Genomic DNA, 20,922 nt, shown 5'->3' with positions numbered 1-20,922 from the left:
GCCCAAGATGAAACCGAGTTCAACTTAGGCAAGAGATGTGCTCATGTATAGAAAGCAAAAAACAATACAGCGACTCCTGGAGGCAAACCAAACAAAACCAGAGCGATCTGGGGAAAGTAACTCGGGCCCATGGAAACAAAGGCCAATGGACACAGAATCCATGTGATGCTGTACCCATTCCAGATTAAACTAATGGAGAGTAAAGAAATAAAAGTAGATTTGTGCTTTTGTAAAACAAAACAAAACAACAACAAAAAAACACATTCCAAGAGGTTGTAAACAATTAACAAAAGATCATAAAAAGGAACTAAGGATTTACTAGAGGTGTAAGGACAGAAGATAAAATATACACTGGGTTTATCTAAATGAAACTTTACTAATAACTTAGTCACAAAAATTATGGTCTTTAACTTTCAATGAACCTGAGCGACAGATAATGAATGTTAAGCCAGATAATTACTCTTCATGGATATGCATGTAAACATTATCTGTGGTAAAATTCTTATTCCATTTATGATTTGAATTTGTTTGAACTTCTGGTGAACTCTGTAAAAAAAAAAAAAAGGAGGGGTGCATAGATAAACCATGTGATCTATTCTCCTAGAAAAGGTACAAAAGGCTACAAAAGACTACATTGTATAGCAATTGAGTTAAGGCATTGGGAGTAAGGAACTCAGAGCAAAAATGTTACATTAGAGCAAGAGGAAAGAGCAAGATTAGGAGAAGAGAGCAGAGAAAACTGAAGAACTTTTTAAAAAGAAGAACCTTTTAGAAGAACTTTCTTACATAACTTTCATAGAAAATGTTTTAGAGAAAACGTTTTAGAGCGAACTTAGAATTAAAGATTAAAATCACTTTTCAAAACTTGAAGAGACGCAGGAAACCTGCCTCTGTACTTTCCCACTTTCCTGCTGCTCACCAGTGCAGATAGAGCTCCCTTCCCCCGTTTTCCCAGCATAAATGCCTCTGGCCTTTTGGAGAGGGCAGAGAGGCCCAGCCCAGAGCAGAGATGCCAGCTTTGGGAACAGACAAAAGGCAACATACCCCAGTGTCTGTGTCACCAAGGCTGACACTCTCCTTGATAGATAACCTGCATTTCTCCAGTGCAGATGGCTCCTGTCCTTAAAGGGACAGGGACCAAACATCCTTGAAATGATAAGTGGCCCACTCTTGGACCATGAGAGAAGGGCAGTTAAGTGTTCCCAGACAGCTGTGACCAGTCTGTAAGAACACACTAGCTCCTGACAGCACCATAAAGTTACTTCCCAGGTCAGAGGGTGCCCCTGCCAGCTGCATGAATCTGTCCCTGCTGTCTGAAACAAACATCAGGTTTGAAGGATAGCTTCCCCTTGTCACCTCCCCAGCCATGTAACCAAAGCCCAAGGATCCCTGCTTATGCATGTGCACATATAAACACTCCAAGCCCCTGGACAGGGGCATTGCATTCCTAACCTGTGCAGTGCTTGGAATCCGGGTCTGACTTGTGAATAAAGGCTCTCTTCGTTATATTACATGGGTCTTGCAATTCTTAGAGTTATTCTGGGGTTCCCAAGAACTGGGCATAACATTCTCTTCATGAGACTTCAACTAACAGACTGGACTCTTTGTTCAATCTCTTGTGGAGATCCAACAATAGAGATTTTATTAAAGACAACAATAACTCTAATACCAATGGATTCAATTCTCCAATAAAAAGACATATGCTAACAGAATGGATATAAAAACAGGATCTATCCTTCTGCTGCATACTTTGACACCAAGAAACACACCTCAACATCAAAGGAATATATTACCTCAGAGTAAAGATTTTCTAAGCAAATGGACTTAAGAAGCAAACTGCTGTAACTATTTTAATAGCTAATAAAATAGACTTCAAACAAAAATTAATCAAAAGAGATAAAGGATACTTCATACTCAAAGGAAAAATCCGCCAAGGTGACTCTTAACATCTATGCCTCAAATGCAAGGGCACCCACATATGTAAAAAAAACATTTTAAAGCTTAAATCAACATCAAACCTCACACATTAATTGCGACATCCCACTCTCACCAATGACCAGGTCATCAAGACAGAAACCAAACAGAAATACTGTAGCTAATAGATGTTATGAATCAAATGGACCTAAAATTATCTACAGAATATTGCACCCAAACACAAAAGAAAATATTCTCTTCTCAGTACTTCACAGAACATTCTCCAACATTGACCACATACTCCATCACAAAGCAATTCTTAACAGGTACAAGAAATTTGAAATAATGCACACACCCCCATCTTATCAGACCACCATGGATTAAAGTAGACTTCAACAACAGAAAAAAACCGAAAGCCTGTAAATTCATGAAAACTGAACAACTTTCTACTCAATGACAACTGGGTCAGGGAAGAAATAAAGAAATTAAGGACTTTCTAGAATTCAATGAAAATTGAGGCACAACATACCCAAACTTATGGCACACAATGAAAGCAGTATAAGAGGAACATTCACAGAACTAAGTGCCTTAATAAAGAAATTGGAGAGATCTCATACTAGCAACTTAAAAACAACTGAAAGCTTTAAAATAAAAAGAAGGAAATACACCCAAGAGCAGTGGAAATAATCAAACTGAGGGCTGAAATCAATAAAATAGAAAGAAAGAGAACAATACAAAGAATCAATAAAACAAAGAGTTGTTTCTTTGAATAAGTCAATAAGATGCTGAAGGAACATTGACCAATTAATTTTATGAGGCCACAGTCACTTTGATGTGCAAACCACACAAAGATTCAACAAAGAAAGAAAATTATGGACCAATTTCCCTCATAAACATCTATGCAAAAATAATCAATAAAATACCCACAAACCAAATCTAAGCACAGACCAAAAAGATCATCCACCAAGTAGGCTTCCTCCCAGAGATGCAGGAATGGTTCAACACTTGCAAATCCATCAATGTAATCCATTGTTTAAACAAACTGAAAGGAAAACAAAACACATCATCATCTCGTTAGATGCTAAAACAGCCTTGACAAAAATCCAACACACCTTCACAATAAAAGTCTTGGCAAGATCAGGGATACAAAGACATAAAGGCAATTTACAGCAAGGCTTTCACCAACATCAAATTAAATAGAAACAGAAAGGAATTCCACTAAAATCAAAAACAAAATAAGGCTGTCAACTCTCTCCATATCTATTCAATAGAGCATTTGAAGTTCTAGTTAGAGCAAAAAGATCAAGATACAAATTGCAAAGAAAGAAGTCTAAGTATTGATATTTGCAGATGATATGATAAAATAGATACATGGTCCCCAACAATTCTACCACATTGGTGCACTATATTGATGACATTATGCTGATTGGACCAAGTGAGCAGGAAGTAGCAACCACTTTGGACTCAATGGTAACACATACGCATATCAGAGGATGGGAAATAAATCCTACCAAAACTCAAGGACCATCTGTGAAATTCTTAGGAGTTCAGTGGTGTGGGGCATGCAGAGATATTCCTTCTAAGGTGAAAGATAAGTTATTGCACCTGGCCCCTCCCACCACCAAGAAAGAAGCACAACATCTAGTGGGTCTATTTGAATTCTGGAGATAGCACATTCCTCACTTGGGTGTGTTACTCAGGCCTACCTTTATGTAGGGCCTGGAACAGGAGAAGGCTCTTTAACAGGTCCAGGCTGCTGTGCAGGCTGCTCTACCACTTGGATCATATGACCCAGCAGACCCCATGGTACTTGAGGTGTTGGTGGCAGATAGAGATGCTGTTTGGAGCCTCTGGGTCACAGAAGAGACCTTTGGGGTTTTTGGAGCAAAGCTCTACCATCATCTGCGACAACTATTCTCCCTTTGAAAAAAGGCTCTTGGCCTGCTTTTGGGCCTTAGTGAAAACTGAACGTTTGACAATAAAACACCAAGTTACCATCTGGCCAGATGTGCAATTGTTCACTTACTCAAGGGCTGGATGGATGAATTGGCTGGATGGTCAGGAAATTGGAAAGATCGTGACGGGAAAATTGGTGAGAAAGACATCTGGGGAAGAAGTATGTGGATAGATCTCTCCAAATAGTCAAAGGATGTGAAGATATTTGTGTCCCATGTAAAAGCTCACCAAAAGGTGACTTCAGCTGAGAAGATGTTCATTAATCAAGTGAATAAGATGCCCCGTTCTGTGGACAGACTCTTTTCCCAGCCATCCCAGTCATTGCTCAATGGGCACACGAACAAAGTGGCCATGGTAGTTGAGATGGAGGTTATGCTTGGGCCCAACAACACGGACTTCCACTCACCAAGGCTGACCTAGCTACAGCTGCTGCTGAATGCCAGATCTGCGAACAGCAGAGACCAAGACTGAGCCCCAGATATGGCACCATTCCTCGAGGTGACCAGCTAGCAACCTGGTTGCAGGTTGACTACATTGGACCACTTCCTCTGTGGAAAAGACAAAGTTTTGTTTTTAATGGAGTAGAACTTATTCTGGTTATGGATTTGCCTTTCCTGCACATAATGCTTCTGCCAAAACCACCAACTGTGTACTCACAGAATGCCTTATCTATCGTCATGGTATTCTACACAGTATTGCTTCTGACCAAGGAACTCATTACATAGCCAGAGAAGTGTGACAGTGGGCCCATGATCATGGAATTCACTGGTCTTACCATGTTCCCCATCATCCTGAAGCAGCTGGTCTGATAGAAAGATGGAATGGCCTTTTGAAGACACAGTTACAGCACCAATTAGGTGGCTCAACAGCATGGAGGGCTGGGGCAGAGTTCTTCAGAGGCAGTATATGCTTTGAATCACCGTCTGATATATGGTATGGACCCCCATAGCCAGGATCCATGGGTCCAGGAATCAAGGGGTGGAAAAGGGAATAGTTCCACTCACTATCACTCCTAGTAACCCTCTAGGAAATTTTTTGTTTCCTGTCCCCACAACTCTAGGTTCTGCTGGCCTAGAAGTTTTGGTTCCAGAGGGGGGGAGTGCTTATACCAGAAGCCACAACAAACATTCCATTGAACTGGAAGCTCAGACTTCCCCCTGGTCATTTTGGGCTTCTAATGCCCTTAAACCAATAGGCTAAGAAAGGAATAACAGTGTTAGGAGGGGTGATAGATACAGATTACCATGGAGAAATTGGACTGCCTCTCCACAATGGAGGTGGAGGATAATGTCTAGAGTGTAGGAGATCCCTTAGGGCGTCTCTTAGTACTACCATGTCCTGATTAAAGTCAATGGGAAACTACAACAGCCTAATCTAAGCAGAATGACAAAGGAGGCAGACCCATCAGGAATGAAGGTGTGGGTCACTCCTCCAGGAAAAGAGCCAAGACCTACTGAGGTGCTTGAAGAGGGTAGAGGAAATACAGAATGGGTAGTAGAGGAAGGTAGTTATAAATACCAGCTAAGGCCACGTAACCAGTTGCAGAAATGAGGATTGTAAAGTAATATAAATGCTTCTGTCTTATTTTGTTAAGAATACATTTGTCTTTCTTTCAATTTCTTTAACATCAATTGGTATTTAAGTTGAAACACTACAAGAATGTTCCCAAGGGACATTGCCCCACTGTAAATTTTCACATGTGTTTGTGGTTGTACGAGGAGTAGTTAGATTGTGTTAGGCATATTCACGACCTTATTATTGCTACATGTGGACATGAGATAATATTTATGTCAAGTTGACAAGGGGTGGATTGTCGTGGCTATTCCTGGTTATCAACTTGACTATATCTGGAATGAACTACAATCCAGAATTGGAGGCTCACCAGTGATCCTAATCTGGAGGCTGGGAGATACAGTTTCTGACCTGGATCTTGGCATGGAGATTTTGAGGCATAGAGGTTATGAATTCATAAGATTAAGACAGGGAAATCTCTGAGTTCAAGGTCATCTAGGATTAAAGGCTTGGTGGCACACACTTTTAATCTGGGCCACACCTTCTGCTGGAGACCTACATAAGGACATTGGAAGAAGGAAGACTCTCTCTCTCCTTCGCCTGCTTGTCTTGTGGGACTGAGCAACTGTTAGATCCTTGGACTTCCATTCACAGCTGCTGCTGACCATTGTTGGAAGTTTGGCTACAGACTGTAAGTCATCAAAAATTCCTTTACTATATAGAGACTACCCATAAATTCTGTGACTTTAGAGAACCCTGACTAATACTTAGGCTGAGACAGAAATCAGAGAAACAAAAACCTTCACAATACACAAAACTAATATATAATATCTTGGGGGTAACTCTAACTAAGCAAGTGAAAGACCTGTATAATAAAAACTTCAAGTCTTTGAAGAAGGAAATTGAAGAATATATCAGAAAATGGGAAGATCTCCCATGATCATGGATTAGAAGAATTAACATAGTAAAAATGGCTATTTTTACCAAAAGCAATCTACAGATGCACACAATCTCCATCAAAAGTCCAGCACAATTCTTTATAGTCCTTGAAGAAACAATACTCAACTTCACATGAAAAAGCAAAAAACCCAGAATAGCTAAAACAATCCTATACAATAAAAGAAGTTCCAGAGTTATCACCATCCCTAATTTCAATACTAAAGAGTTGTAGTAATAAATACCACATAGTATTGGAATAAAAACAGACACACTGATCAGTAGAATCGAATCGAAGACCCAGGTGTAAGTCCATACACCTATGAACACCTGATATTTGATAAAGAAGCCAGAAACAAACAATGGAAAAAAAAAAAAAAAGCATCGGGCTGGAGAGATGGCTCAGCAGTTAAAAGCACCGACTGCTCCTCTGAAGGTCGGGAGTTCAAATCCCAGCAACCATATGATGGCTCACAACCATGCGTAATGAGATCTGATGAAATAAATCTTTAAAAAAACTAAAAAGAATAATACAAAAGATGAGGGAGCATAAAGAAAAACCATGTTTAAAAAAAAAAGAAAGCATCGTCAACAAATGATGGTCTAACTGGATGTCTATATGTAGAATAACCCAAATAGATCCATATCTATCACCCTGCACAAAACAAGTCCAAATGGATCAAAGACCTCAACATAAAACCAGATACTCTGAACCTACTGGAAGAGAAAGTGGCGACTATCCTTGACGGCATTGGTACAGGAGACAACTTCCTAAATAGAACACCAACAGCACAAGAACTAAGATCAATAATTAGTAAGTGGAACCTCATGAAGCTGAAAAGCACCATCTACAGTACAAAATGGCATCCCACAGAATGGAAAAGATTCACCAACTCCCCATCAGACAGAGGGTTAATATGTAAAAAATGGGGTACAGATCTAAACAGATAATTCTCAACAGAGGAATCTCAAATGTCAGAGAAGCACTTAAAGAAATGTTCAACATTTTTAGACATCAGGGAAATGCAAATCAAAACAGCCCTGAGATTTCATCTCACACCAGTCAGAATGGCTAAGATCAAAACACAAGTGACAGACAGCTCACGCTAGCCAGTATGTGGAGCAAGAAGAACACTCCATGGTTGGTGAGACCGCAAACTGTACATCTACTTGGAAATCAATATAGTGATTTCTCAGAAAATTGGGACTCATTATACCTTAAAACCCAGCTATACCACTTCTGAACATATATGTAAAGGATGGTCAATCATATTACAAGGACACTTGCTCAACTATATTCATAGCAGATTTATTCATAATAGCCAGAAACTAGAAAAATGTGGTTCATTTACACAGTCGTGTATTACTCAGCTGTAAAAAACAATGACTTCATAAAATTTGCAGGCAAGTGGATGGAACTAGAAAAATCATCCCAAGTGAGGTAACCCAGTCCTAGAAAGACAAACATGGTGGTACTCAGTTATAAGTGCTTATTAACTGTACAGTAAAAGACAATTATGCTTAACTCACACATCCAGAGAAGCTAAGTAACAAGGAGGGCTTAAGAGGTAATACAAGGATCTCCCTGGGAAGGGGAAATAGAATAGATTTTGCTGGTGGATTGGGGGGCGGAGGGGTTGGGAATAGGAGGGATGGGTGCAGGAGAAAATTTTGGGCTCAATGACTGCAACTGGGGGGCATTTTGGAAGCAAGGTGGAAATCTAGAGCAATAGAAACTATGACATCTCTGAGAGCAACCCTAGCAAAGACTCCTTGTAATGCGGGTTCTTGGAGCCTGAACCAGCCATCTTCCATAACCAGGCAAGGCCTCAAGTGGAAGGTTTGCGATACCAACCCAGCCACAAAATCTTCAACCTATAGTTTATTCTGCCTGAAGTGTGTTCTGGGACTGCAGTCTAGCATAATCGTCATCAGAGATACCAGAAAGACTTCATCCAGCAACTGATGGGGGCAGAAGCAGAATACCAGAGCCAAATATTAGAGCTCAGGAAGTCCTGCAGAGGAAGGGGAGAAAGGATTACAGGAACCAAAGGGGCCAGGGACACCTCAAGGACATGACTCACAGAACCTACTGACTAGGACTCATGGGGCTCACAGAGATCGGGGAGCCTGTAGGGGTCTGTCCTAGGTCCTCTGCATATATTCTGAATACACAAGCTGAATAGCTTGGTGTTCTTGTGGGAATCTTAACAGTGGAAGTGGGGACTGTCCCTGACTCTTTTGCCTTCTTGTGGGACCCTTTTCCTCATACTGGGTTGCCTGTCCAGCCTTGATGAGACGGTAAATGCCTAATCTTATTGTAGCTCGTTATGCTGTGTTTGCTTGATGTCCTTGAGAGGCCTGCTCTTTTCTGAGGAGAGGAAGGTGGGAGTGGATCTAGGGGGAGAGGAAAGATGTTGAGAAAAGACTAGGGAGAGGAAACTGCAGTTGGGATATGATATAAGAGAAAAGAATTTAAAAGAAAGGGAGGGAGGGACAGATGGACGGACAGACAGATGGATGGACAGATAGACAAACAAACTAGGATGGCTGGATAGTATACCTTTAATCCCAGCACGCAGGAGGAAGAGGCAGGCAGATCCCCAAGTTTGAGGCTGGCCTGGTTGACAGCCAGGGCTACACAAAGAAATCCTGTTTCAAAGAACCAACCAAACAAACAAATACACAAAAAAGAAACTAATTTAGCATGATTAATACACATTGTTAAATATCATAATAACATAATACTCATTAGTTATAAAATATTCTCACCATTTGTGCAGTAGAATTTCCCAAAGACTGAAGATCATATTGAATAGGCTGCCCATTTTGGTCCAAAAGATGAAATTGCTCTTCATGAAGGGCCTGTGTGTCAGTCAGTGTCTCTGGCATATCCTGTGATGTGAGTGAATCATATGTTTTAGGAGCAGTAATGGGCAAAATGGTAGGGGGATCATTTTGCCCAAAGGAAGGATCCCCAGAGTCCATACAGGTCCGATGCTTTTGAAAAGAAAAAGAATTTTACTTCAGTCTTCATAAAAAATACCATATTTTTACAATCTCTAAAAAAAGACTGTATATTAAACATAGACAGACATTTATATTACAGTTAATTGTTCATTTTACTTTTGCAACAAAAGGGGTTTTTTTTTTCATTTTTATTTTTTATGTTTTTTTTTAGACGGGGTATTTCTACATGGCCTTGGCTGTCCTGAAGCTCACACTGTAGTCTAGGCTGCTCTGGAACTTACAGAGATCTGCTTTCCCCTGCCTCTGCCTCTGCCTCTGCCTCCTAAGTGCTGGGACTAAAGGTGTGCACCACTATGCCCAGTAAGTTTAGGTATTTTTAGTGCTGGATATTGAGCCCAGGACTTTCTACATGCTAGATCAACCATTTACACTGAGATACATTCTACCCTAAAGTTGTCTTCAGCCAGTGGTTCCCACCTTCCTAATGCTGTGACCCTTAATACAGTAACTTATGTGTGCTGACCCCATCACAGGATTACTTTCATTGCTACTTCATAACTGTCATTTTGCTACTGTTATGAACTATAATGTAAATATCTGTTTTGAGAATAACCCTGTGAAAGGATCATTCAAGCCCAAAATAGGTTGTGACCCACAAGCTGAGAACAACTGTCCTAAGTGAAATTGTTGACTTTTATATTTTTTAAGTCTTTATATCCTCAGGGATGCTTTTGAACAAAGTGAAATATAATTTTAAAAATATATTTTGAGTATACAAATTTTATGGCTATACTTAAGCATTAATATAAAAATTCTATACCACTAAATTAAATATATGATAGATATGTTAAAAAATTTTTTTGAACCGGGCGTGGTGGCGCACGCCTTTAATCCCAGCACTTGGGAGGCAGAGGCAGGCGGATTTCTGAGTTCGAGGCCAGCCTGGTTTACAGAGTGAGTTCCAGGACAGCCAGGGCTACACAGAGAAACCCTGTCTCAAAAAAGCAAAAGAAAAAAAAATCAAAAGTCAAAAAAAATTTTTGAAACAGTAAATATGTATCCCAGGCCTGACCTTAACCCTCTGCCTGTGTCTCTGAGTGCTGGAAAAATAAGTGTGTACTTCCATTCCTGGCAAATTAAAAGTCTTGTATCACTGTGAGAACAACAAATTATTCTTTAAGCATGAAAAGTTGTTAAATGGCATGCTGCTCTTCTTAAGATGAGAACACTTTCCTGGTGAATCCCTACCTCGAATCCCTGAGCCTCTCTTTCTGAGTTCTCACCATCGTCACAGTTGCCCGCTAAGGAATGATGCTGCTCCATGCTGGCTTCACATTCAGTTCCATTTTCTCTGATTAGTTAATGGCTGAAAGGTTAAACACCTGGTCAACTGGACAATTAATGACGGTTAATCCTAAGTAAAATTTTTATCTTCCATAGTATGGCCTCTCACACAATTTAAGTAAAAAAAATTCCTTTCTATAAATAGGAAGTTACTGTTTTTGTTAATTAACTTGCCAAGGCACCAGAATGCATTTAAGGCAAATTAAATATTAGGATTACATAGTTCTCTCATTCTGTCCTTAATTACATCCGATGCTTGCTCACTAAATTGAATTTGTGTTATAAAGTTACATTACACGCATTGCACATATTTAATGAAATAAAAGGTTAATTTTATGGGTTGGGTGTAACCTATACAACATTACATAAATCTTGAAAAGATGCCTTGGTACAAATGGGACTATGCATGTATGAGAACATGTGTTCTTCAGAACATGTTAATCTACATGGCCTTATGCAACTTTAGAGAAGATGCCTTGTGCTTCTTCTGGTATTACACATGCATGGCAAGATGTGTCCCTCAAGACAGGTTAACTATACAGCATCACATAATTTTAGAAAAGGTGCTTTGGTGCTGACAGGACTATGCATCCATGGAATATGTGTCCTACAGGACACATTCTGAATACTCTAGAGGATGTCTAAAACCTCAGAAAAGAGCAAATCCTTCATGTGCATTTCTATACCCGCATTTCTATACTAGGTCTATTAGGCACAACAAAAGATAAGTAATAACAATAATAAAATAGAATGATTACACTATACCACAATAAAAGTTATTCCTAGAATTTCCCATTTAGTATTTTCTAGTCATGGCTCTTTACAGGAAACTGAAATTACGAAGAGTGGCATGGGGCCTACAAGATAGCTCAGTGGGGAAAGTCCTCTGGTCTCTACATGCACACACACACACACACACACACCCTGCCCACAATTAACAATAAAAAAGTGTTTTTAAGTTAAAGTTTCAGATAAGGGGAAACTACTAGACATATTTATGTAGCCAACCAAAGATGAGTTTGTAAGGCTCTAGCACTGAAGACACAACAGCCTTTGATTGCGGTACCTAGAGAGCTCAAGCTAGACCTGACCTGACAGCTTCCTCTCTACAAGCCAGTTTACATAGTGCTAGAAGGTGCTATTCTGGCCATGGGAAAGAAAAAGGCATTAATGGACTTACTCAGTAGTAGACCCTGTATGCTGTAATAGTGACCAACCAGGTGAGATGTGCTCACTGGTACTTCAATGGCACTGTTGTTATGGAGGTAACCAACTGCTTCCTAGTTGGATTTGAGGCCCACTATATAGGAGGGACGTTTGGTGCTCTAAACCTAGTCAAAAGCCCATGGCTGGAGAGGTCATAGCTGCTACAAGGAAACCTGCTATTGTTTTGCTGACTGAACATATCAAACTGCCTTCTAAATAGGTTTAGAGCCGGGCGTGGTGGCGCACGCCTTTAATCCCAGCACTCGGGAGGCAGAGGCAGGCAGATTTCTGAGTTCGAGGCCAGCCTGGTCTACAAAGTGAGCNAGGCCAGCCTGGTCTACAAAGTGAGCTCCAGGACAGCCAGGGCTATACAGAGAAACCCTGTCTCGAAAAACCAAAAAAAAAAAAAAAAAAAAAAATAGGTTTAGAAACAGAGATTTGTGCTGCTCTCAATTCTGGTCAGGAAAGCTTTTGTCCTGCAGTGAGTTGCAGTCAAAGTACTCAGACTTGAAGAATGTTGAGTGCTCAGCCCCAAATGGGGTATTTAATCCATTCTACCTCCCCTCCAGGCTCGAGAAATGGGAAGTGGTGGGAAAGAATGCAGGAACCAGGGGATGGGAATGGGTGTCATGAAATATCTTCTGGACATGACATGATCATTGCCCTCATGAACTTCTAGCAGCTATGGTTAACTGCAAAAAACAATCAAGCTGATCAATATTCTAGCATGGATGGAAGAGGGGCTCACAAGGCCCCATCCTTAGCTGAGGAGCTACTGGCAATTGATATCTCCTGGACAATGGGAAATAAGTTTTCTTCAGGTGGTGGCCTCTGGTAGCACGAACTGGACTCATTGGATTACGAAAGCGAGTGGAACACGTGTTGGGGATGACTGGAGGAAGTGGAATTTGGGTTGGCTATGATCAAGACACATTGTGTATATTATGAAATTATCATAGAATAACTTTTTTTAACTCCTGAAGACGATGACAATGGTACTCTTAACATTCTGATCTCCCTCTCTCCTCCAGTTGAGCACGGATTGTACATGCTTAGAATCCCAGTAATCAGGAGGCTAAGGCAGGAAGATTGAGTTCTAGGATTACATATGTAACATCCAACAGCCTGGGTTACATAGCGAGACTTATCTTAAAGTTAAAACTAAACATTCGTACTACCTAGTATTAGCTTGACAAACTTGGAAGTAAGAAGTTATTCATAATGTAAACTTTGAGGCACTTGGGCCTGGTATCCTAAGGCCAGCTGCCAGCCAGCACCAGGTAGAGCCCAGTAAGTTTATTCAGATTATCTGATCTGGCCAGATTAGTCTACTATGGGCTTCTTTGCCCAGTCTTTCTCTCAAAAACCACAAGAAGGTTCCTCTGCAGTCTTCTTCCCATGTCTACCTACCACTGACCTTGGTGTTATATTGTTGGCACTTTGTGGTACAGCATGCCCACTCCTTTTGAGAACTGTGAATAATGGGCTGGTTTCCCAATGTCAATCGTCTCTTCCTCTGTTGATCTCACCATACCTAAATAGAAGAAAAGTCATGAATACATAAATGCAAAGATCCTAAATAAAACCACAGGTTACAAACTCAGTAATGTCTATAAGAAAACAATTCTCTGATGGGACCTATGAGATGGCTCAGTGGGTAAAGAAAGTTGCTAGCTGCCAAGCCTGATGGTCTGTGCTAAATTCCTAGAACCACAAGAGTGAGAGGAGAGAGCTGTTCTCTAATGACAAACACACGAATGCACGTGCATACACTAAATAAGTCAGTAAGTAAATAACAGGTTTACATGCAAACAAAATGCCCATATACAAAAAATAAAAATAATCAGCCTAATAAAACCCTTGTATCACTAAATTCAATTGATTTATATAGCCATAAGAAAGAAAAACAGTAAGATACCATGGTATAGATTCTTTTACCACTTAAAACTTCTGTTCCATACTTATTGAAGAATCTTTTAAATTTAAGTGCATTTGTATTATATAAAACTCACACTTTTTTTTTTAGAGATTTGTTTATTGTATTTATGGGTACACTGTAACTATCTTCAGAGACACCAGAAGAGGGCACCAAATACCATTACAGATGGTTGTGAGCCACCATGTGGTTGCTGGGAATTAAACTCAGAACCTCTGGAAGAGCAATTGGTGCTCTTAACCACTGAGCCATCTTTCCAGCCCTGAAACTCATACATTTATAAGAAGAAAGGTATATGTAAAATAATACCTGCTAAACCATGCCTTTGCATTCTGAATCTCATTCAGTGAAAACATTTCTTTTTTTCTTTCTTTTTTGTTTTTGTTTTGTTTTTTTGAGACAGGCTTTTTCTGTGTAGCTCTGGCTATTCTGGAACTCATTCTGTAGACCAGGCTGGCCTTGAACTCAGAAATCCGCCTGCCTCTGCCTCCCGAGTTCTGGGATTAAAGGTGTGAGCCACCACTGCTCGGCCAGTAAAAACTCAATAGTTTTTCAACTCAGAGTTTCTGGTATCCACCTTAAGATGTTTCTGTCATGAGTAGAACAGATATTCTTTAATATTTTAATATTTGTTTATTTTATGTGAGCACATTGTTGTTCTCTTCAGACACACCAGAAGAGGGCATCAGATCCCATTATAGGTGGTTGTGAGCTACCTTGTGGTTGCTAGGAATTGAACTCAGTACCTCTGGAAAAGCAGTCAGTGCTCTTAACTGCTGACCCATCTCTCCAATCCAGAACAGATATTCTTATTCCAGTTTCTGATATATTGATAAAGCATAATGGATAATCTTCCTTCATCCATCTAAAACTCTTCATTATATCTACGAGGTCTCAATAAACTCAGAGTGTGCTGTTCTTAAACCTTTAAGCCATAGACACTTATTTCTCAAAGATTTGGACACAAGACAAACAATCTCAATTAACAAATAATTTTTCTCTTTTTCTTATATTCCTGCCAGCATATACATGTTCGTCTTGATTTTAACCATTCTAACTGGGGTAATATCAAATCCCATAGTAGTATCAATTTGAATCTACCTGATGGCTACAATGCTTGCTGAACATTTAAAAAAGAATTCTTAGCAATTTATGGTTTTTTTTTCTTTGTGAACTTTCTGTTTAATTCTACTCAAGATTTTTAACTGGACTATTTGGGGTTTTGGTGTTTAGTTTTTTGTTTTTTGTTTTTTGAGCTATTTGTATATTCCAGACACCAGCCCTTCTGTCAGACACATGGTTCATACATATGTTCACAGCAGCTATGACCTCATGCATAAGATTTACCAAGATTAAGATAGATAAAGTCAAAGAATGGAAAGAAATGGGAGTCGTAAAGCTCTACACACACACACATACCGACTGCCAGGCAGTGGTGGTGCACACCTTTAATCCCAGCACTTGTGAGACAGAGGCAGGTGGATCTCTGAATTTAAGGCCAGCCTGGTCTACAGAGTAAGTTCAAGAACAGCTGAAGCTACACATAGCAAGGCTGACTCAAAAGAACAGAAGAGAGCAGGCGTGGTGGCGCACGCCTTTAATCCCAGCATTTGGGAGGCAGAGGCAGGCGGATTTCTGAGTTCGAGGCCAGCCTGGTCTACAAAGTGAGTTCCAGGACAGCCAGGGCCACACAGAGAAACTCTTGTCTTCAAAAACCAAAAACCAAACCAAACGAACAACCAAACAAACCAGGAAGAAAAAAAAAACAAAAAACAAAAAACAGGACAACTGATGAAGAAACAAAGTTTACAAAGTTGTCACCTTCAGGCAGTGGCTCAAGTCTCAAGTCCAGATGCCTATGTACTCTGCCTCAGAAATGCCTGTTCATTGAGGGTCTTCCTTTGGGGCACTAAATTCTAACAGTGCCAGCCGCGTGCTTATGTGAAAGCTGTGACTGTGCCTTCACGGTAGCATGTTCTCTGTAAGGAAATGGTGGTTAATGTATATTTTACATTACATAATTGTATTTATTACCAGGCTAGTATGATAGAGCCTTATTCCACTCAGTGAAAAGAGCTGAAGTGCTTGTGTCCTGGAATAAGTGACCTTTGTCCTGATTCCTCATCTACAACTACAGATTTAGTTTAGGACCAACAAGTCTACAGTAATCACTGAAACAACGATTTCTGTAGCCACATTTTCTTCCCTCGATGAAAATGATTACCAGTGGAGCAACTCTGGGAGCCACAGGAAGCTTGAAAATAAAGTTTCCACACCTACAACCTATAGTCCTAGACCTGACAAATATACTGTGTAAGAAGGAACTACCAGGACTGGTCACAAGGAGCACACAAAAAGAAGCATTAAGGATGGAGAATGTTTAATAAACTCCGGAAAGCCCACTTTTCTTCTTCCAGGAAATTGCTTTTTAGGATGTTTCTATCATTTTACAAAGGTAAAGGGTACAAGGCTGGAGAGGTAGTTCAGTAGTTATGAGCACAACTGCTTTGCAGAGGACCAGAGCACAACCATCCCAACGCCCACATAAAGTGGCTCACAACACCTGCAGCCCCAGCTTCACGTTATGTCCTCTTCTGGCCTCTGTGGGTACTGCACTCATGTGCACAAATCACAAACGAGACTCATATCATTAAAAATCAGTCTTGGGCTGGTGAGATGACTCAGTGGGTAAGAGCACCGACTGCTCTTCCGAAGGTCCAGAGTTCAAATCCCAGCAACCACATGGTGGCTCACAACCATCCGTAACGAGATCTGGCGCCCTCTTCTGGAGTGTCTGAAGACAGCTACAGTGTACTTACATATAATAAATAAATAAATCTTTTAAAAAATTATTAAAAATCAATCTTTTTTAAAAATAAAGATTTGGAAGAAACGGTACATTAGTGCTTCTGTGATTTTACTTTATAAAGGCTATTTGTTTGCACATGGTGAACTCATGGCAGAGGGCTAGAGATTAGTCAGGGTGTTTCTCTAGAAGGGGCAATGCTTGGGCTATGGACGTTTGATTTTGATCAATAGCCAACATATTTGTTCAAAACATTAATATCTCAGGTATACTTTATGAAAAACTGTCAACATCAATCTTGTGTTTCCACCATAACCTTTATGGATTAAAATATATCCTTTAAAACCAATAACCCAAGCTAGGTGTGTGTGGGGGGGGGGGAGCAAAGAACTTTAATCTCAGCACTGAAAGGCAAAGGTGGGCATATCCAACTTTTTAACTTTTTGTAGAAAAGTTAAAGATCATGTTTAAAATATCTTTTAGGATTTATCTTCCCTAAAAACTTCTACAATCTTGATTTCTACAGATTTCTTTCTTTTCTTTTCTTCTTTCTTTCTTTTGAGACAGGGTCTCTCTGTGTAGCCCTGGCTCTTCCCAAACTCACTCTGTAGACGAGGCTGACCTCAAATTCACAGGGGTCCACCTGCCTCTTTAATTCCTGAGTTCTGGAATTAAAGGCCTACACCACCACCACCATCACCACCACCACCACCATCACCACGACCACCATCACCACCACCACCAACATCACCGCCATCACCGCCATCACCACCACCATCACCACCACATCACCGCCATCACCACCACCATCACCACCACATCACCGCCATCACCACCACCATCACCACCACATCACCACCCAACAACTTCTACAGCTCTTACCCTGCACACACAAATATTTTTATTTCTTTGCTCTTTGAGAGCTTAAGTATTACTTAATATTCTATTTTACACTGACTCTGAAGTGATTTGATTATCCATTTAATGGTAAGTGGAGTACAGTGGTTTCCTGCCCTCTTACCCTTGGGTACAGTTGTGAGCCCATATGTATACCTGAAATCAAGTGAATGTGGTCTCTGAAATATTGTTGTACTGCTGATGTTACTAAACTAGCCTATAGCTTTTCTTTCCAAATTATGAATTTCACCATTTTATTTAAACACTTTTTAACTTCTCTTTGGCACATGTGAATTGCCATTATCACCACTCTTGCACTTACTGTGTCACAGGTCTACAATAATGCCTTAATAACCAAAAGCCTACTACCTACTAATAGGTGAGCAGCACAGAGAGTGACACTCTCCCTGGACTCATACATGATTCATATCCCAGGTAGGATGGTGCAAGACATCATGTTACTGAGAAAGACATACAATCTCAAACTCATCAATTATTTCTAGGATTTCCACTTCATATTGGCAGCAGGTAACCAAAACTGAGGAACACAAACCCCATGGATAAAAAGAAACTAGGCTAATTCTCTTAAAATCCCAGAGCGTGGGCCATGATGTAGCTAAGCAGCAGACTGTTGGTCTAGGACACACAAAGCCCTGAGATGAATTCCAGAATGTTAGACTCAAGGTTCAAAACAAGCAACAAACAAGTGTGGTTGGCTGCAGGCAGGTATAATCCCAATATTCAGGAGGTAGAAATATGTGAGCCTAGAGTTCAAAGCTAATCTGGAGAAACATAGTCAATTCAAATCCATCCTGGACTACATAGAGACCCAGTCTCCCACAAAAACAAAAACATAAAACCTCAAAAACCCAAACCAAACAAATAAAAAAACCCTAATAAAAAACAAATAAACAAACACCAAGAGACTGTAAGAAAAAGAAATCTTATTCCAGATAACACTGAGTCTTCATGAGGACCCCAGTAAATGAATCCCAGAAGTCTGCAGTTGATATAAACTAAAAGTAAGAGAACCAACACTCTAGCATTAGCTATCTAGGGTAATGCCTGCAAGCCACACCAGCTAAGACATGTAAGTCACTACTGAAAAAAGCTCGCCCTGGGTATTCTTAGTCACTTATCTTTCCTTAACTAAATACCTTAGCTAAATAAAAATATATTTTAGTGAATTCAAGATGTGTGCTTTGCAAACTGAACTCTGAGTAATTCATGTTCTGTATCTTCCTAATCATAGTTTTCCACTCGAATTAAGATTTTAAAAATGTACTGTCTTCCAAATGTATGGTTAATCTGATAAGTCCAAACTAAAGGAAGTTTAAAAGGACGTCTTAATCAGTTATATGTTATCAGTAAAAACAGTGCTGATAACACTGTTATCAGCAAACCCAATTTGAACAAGGAATTTTTTTTTCCTGTATTTTGGGCAGAGGTTTTTCTCATTTTATGCCTCCACCTACATCAGTAAAGTTTCTGGTAAAAACTTCTCTATTAGCAGCTCTTATGAGAACAATAGTTAACATTTTCTGAGTGCTTCTTATGTGACATTCAATTGTCACTGCTAATCTTAGTGTGGCACAGAGGTTAAGTAACAGGTAGAATCAAATTCAGGCATTCCTGTTACGGGGCATGCAATTCTGTAAAATGAATAAACTGAAAACAGTCATGCTTTTTGGGCCGTTGTCCACTTAACAAATGATTGTTTTTCCCCTCCAACTGACTAGATAACTTCTAATTTTCTACGGGTTTAAGTTTAATTAGGCGACATATAGAAAATCTCTCACTATATTCACCGGTTCACTCATACCGCTAAGCCAACATATTTTGCAATCCAGTTCTGCCTGACTCTAAATTGCTGTCTCAGAGTAGTGTGTCCCTGTACCCCACCCCACCCCCGGGGTTTTCAGGCGAATGGCTTAAAAATGTGACTTTGGGATCTTAAGAGTAATAGCCCCCATCTATTCTCCACTCAGGAAAATAACTAGAGTAATAATCGAGACCATTGAGACCGAGACAAGCCTTTGAGTGACATCAAGATTTAAAAAATTAATAAAAAAAAATAATAAAAGAAGTCCGAAAGTAGGGGAGAAGGTGCAGAGGACGCTTTTCTAAACGTCAGACTCGGAAAGGAGGGGAGAGGCCCCTCTCGGGCGGGCGCTCCGGCCCAGGACTCGGGTGCTCCGTGGGGGTGGTGCGTTCTCGGGCTCCGCACCCTCTGCGGGACTGACACCTCGCCTCCCCCTGCGGCAGCCTGCCTTCTCCCGGCCGCGGCGCCCCTCCCGGGCCCACTGCGAAGGAGCCGCCGTGGAGGCGGACAAGGGCGCAGGGACAGCGCGCAGCAGCGTCGGGCGACAGCCGGGGGCGGGGGCCGGCAGTTGCTCCCAGCCCGGGAGGGTCATGAGGTGACGGGAGGAGGAGGCAGGGGGACGAAGGGAGGTTGGGAGGGAGCGTCCGGTCGCTGGGCACAGACAGCTCTGCCAGGCCTCCGGCTCCCCCAACCCTGCCGCCGCAGCGAGCCCCACAACGCGAGAGGGGAGTCCGCCGTAAGCAGAAGGGAGAAAATTCAAAACGAGACTACTCAACCTCGTCTTGGCTCCGAGGCCCCGCCGTGGAGACCAGCACAATGCGCAGGCGCACCCCTCCTGGAGGCGCAGCGCAGGCCCATCAGATTAGACCCTTCTCAGCCACCGTCGCCCAGTTCCCTTCCGACTCGTTCTCCTTTTCCGTGTTTCCGCTCTGAAGCCAGAGGTAAGAACACATGGTCTCGGCCGAATTTGGCTGTTGGAACTGTGCACAGAAGACGAACAGATGGGACCTTTGTCACTCAGAATAAAGAAGCAGGAAGTGTAATATCTGCCCGGAGAAAGGAGTATTAAAAGCGATATGAGACCCTAAATGCGGTGTGGCAAAATCAATAAAGCCTACAACTCCCAGTGTTCAGAGGGTCTGAAACGCCCTCCCTTCTGGGGTTGTAGTATCTGAGCGCTGAGTCTAAAGGGTCTGGGTCTAAAGACACGCTTAAAATTAGGCTCAAGCTAGTTATTTTCTTTATTTTCCTAATAGATTACGAATCTAGATAGATAAGAAACAAAAGTCTTAAGGGGACTGGATGCTTTTAGGACTACGCTTGACTAATCGATGTTTCCTAAATCTCGGAATAGGTACTTGATGTGTGCGGGCTGGGCGCTGGTGGAAATCGAACCTCGTGGTATGTTCTGTAGGAACCGGAGGGAGATAACTGAAGCCTAGCTTCTGCTGCGCTTGCGACGTAGTCTACCTTAGAGCTACTTGATTATCAACGCACACATTTTCGTGTAGAAGCCTCGTGTGTATATTCAGCCATGGCACAACTCCAGGCACGTTTCTACAGCGAGAACAAGAAGTAAGTAAGGGTTCCAGCTTCTGTCCCTGTCTTCCAGGAGCCGATCTC

At 41.1% G+C, this 20,922-nt stretch overlaps 1 protein-coding gene across 7 annotated transcripts in view; it reads right to left on the bottom strand.

Annotated features, from left to right (window-relative positions):
- The window catches only part of Carf (calcium responsive transcription factor), a 54,195-nt gene extending 34,051 nt beyond the window's left edge, over window positions 1–20,144 (bottom strand). For 2 of the 7 annotated variants that reach the window (XM_021159158.2, XM_021159175.2), the window contains exons 1-4: window positions 20,076–20,144; window positions 13,256–13,372; window positions 10,537–10,654; window positions 9,091–9,318 (exon numbers count right to left, since the gene is read on the bottom strand). In XM_021159158.2, coding sequence (XP_021014817.1) covers window positions 9,091–9,318; window positions 10,537–10,611 — 303 coding nt within the window. In that variant the 5' untranslated portion in view covers window positions 10,612–10,654; window positions 13,256–13,372; window positions 20,076–20,144. Of the gene's footprint in view, window positions 1–9,090; window positions 9,319–10,536; window positions 10,655–13,255; window positions 13,373–14,083; window positions 14,151–15,595; window positions 15,754–20,075 lie in introns of those variants that run through there. The other 5 variants (XM_029479591.1, XM_021159169.2, XM_029479592.1 and 2 more) reach the window with 5 other exon arrangements.
- Between the last annotated feature and the right edge of the window lie 778 nt (window positions 20,145–20,922).

Source organism: Mus caroli, chromosome 1 (genome assembly GCF_900094665.2).
Source record: "Mus caroli chromosome 1, CAROLI_EIJ_v1.1, whole genome shotgun sequence".
NCBI classification, from domain to species: Eukaryota; Metazoa; Chordata; class Mammalia; order Rodentia; family Muridae; genus Mus; species Mus caroli.
This window is presented reverse-complemented; position numbering and strand designations above follow the sequence as displayed.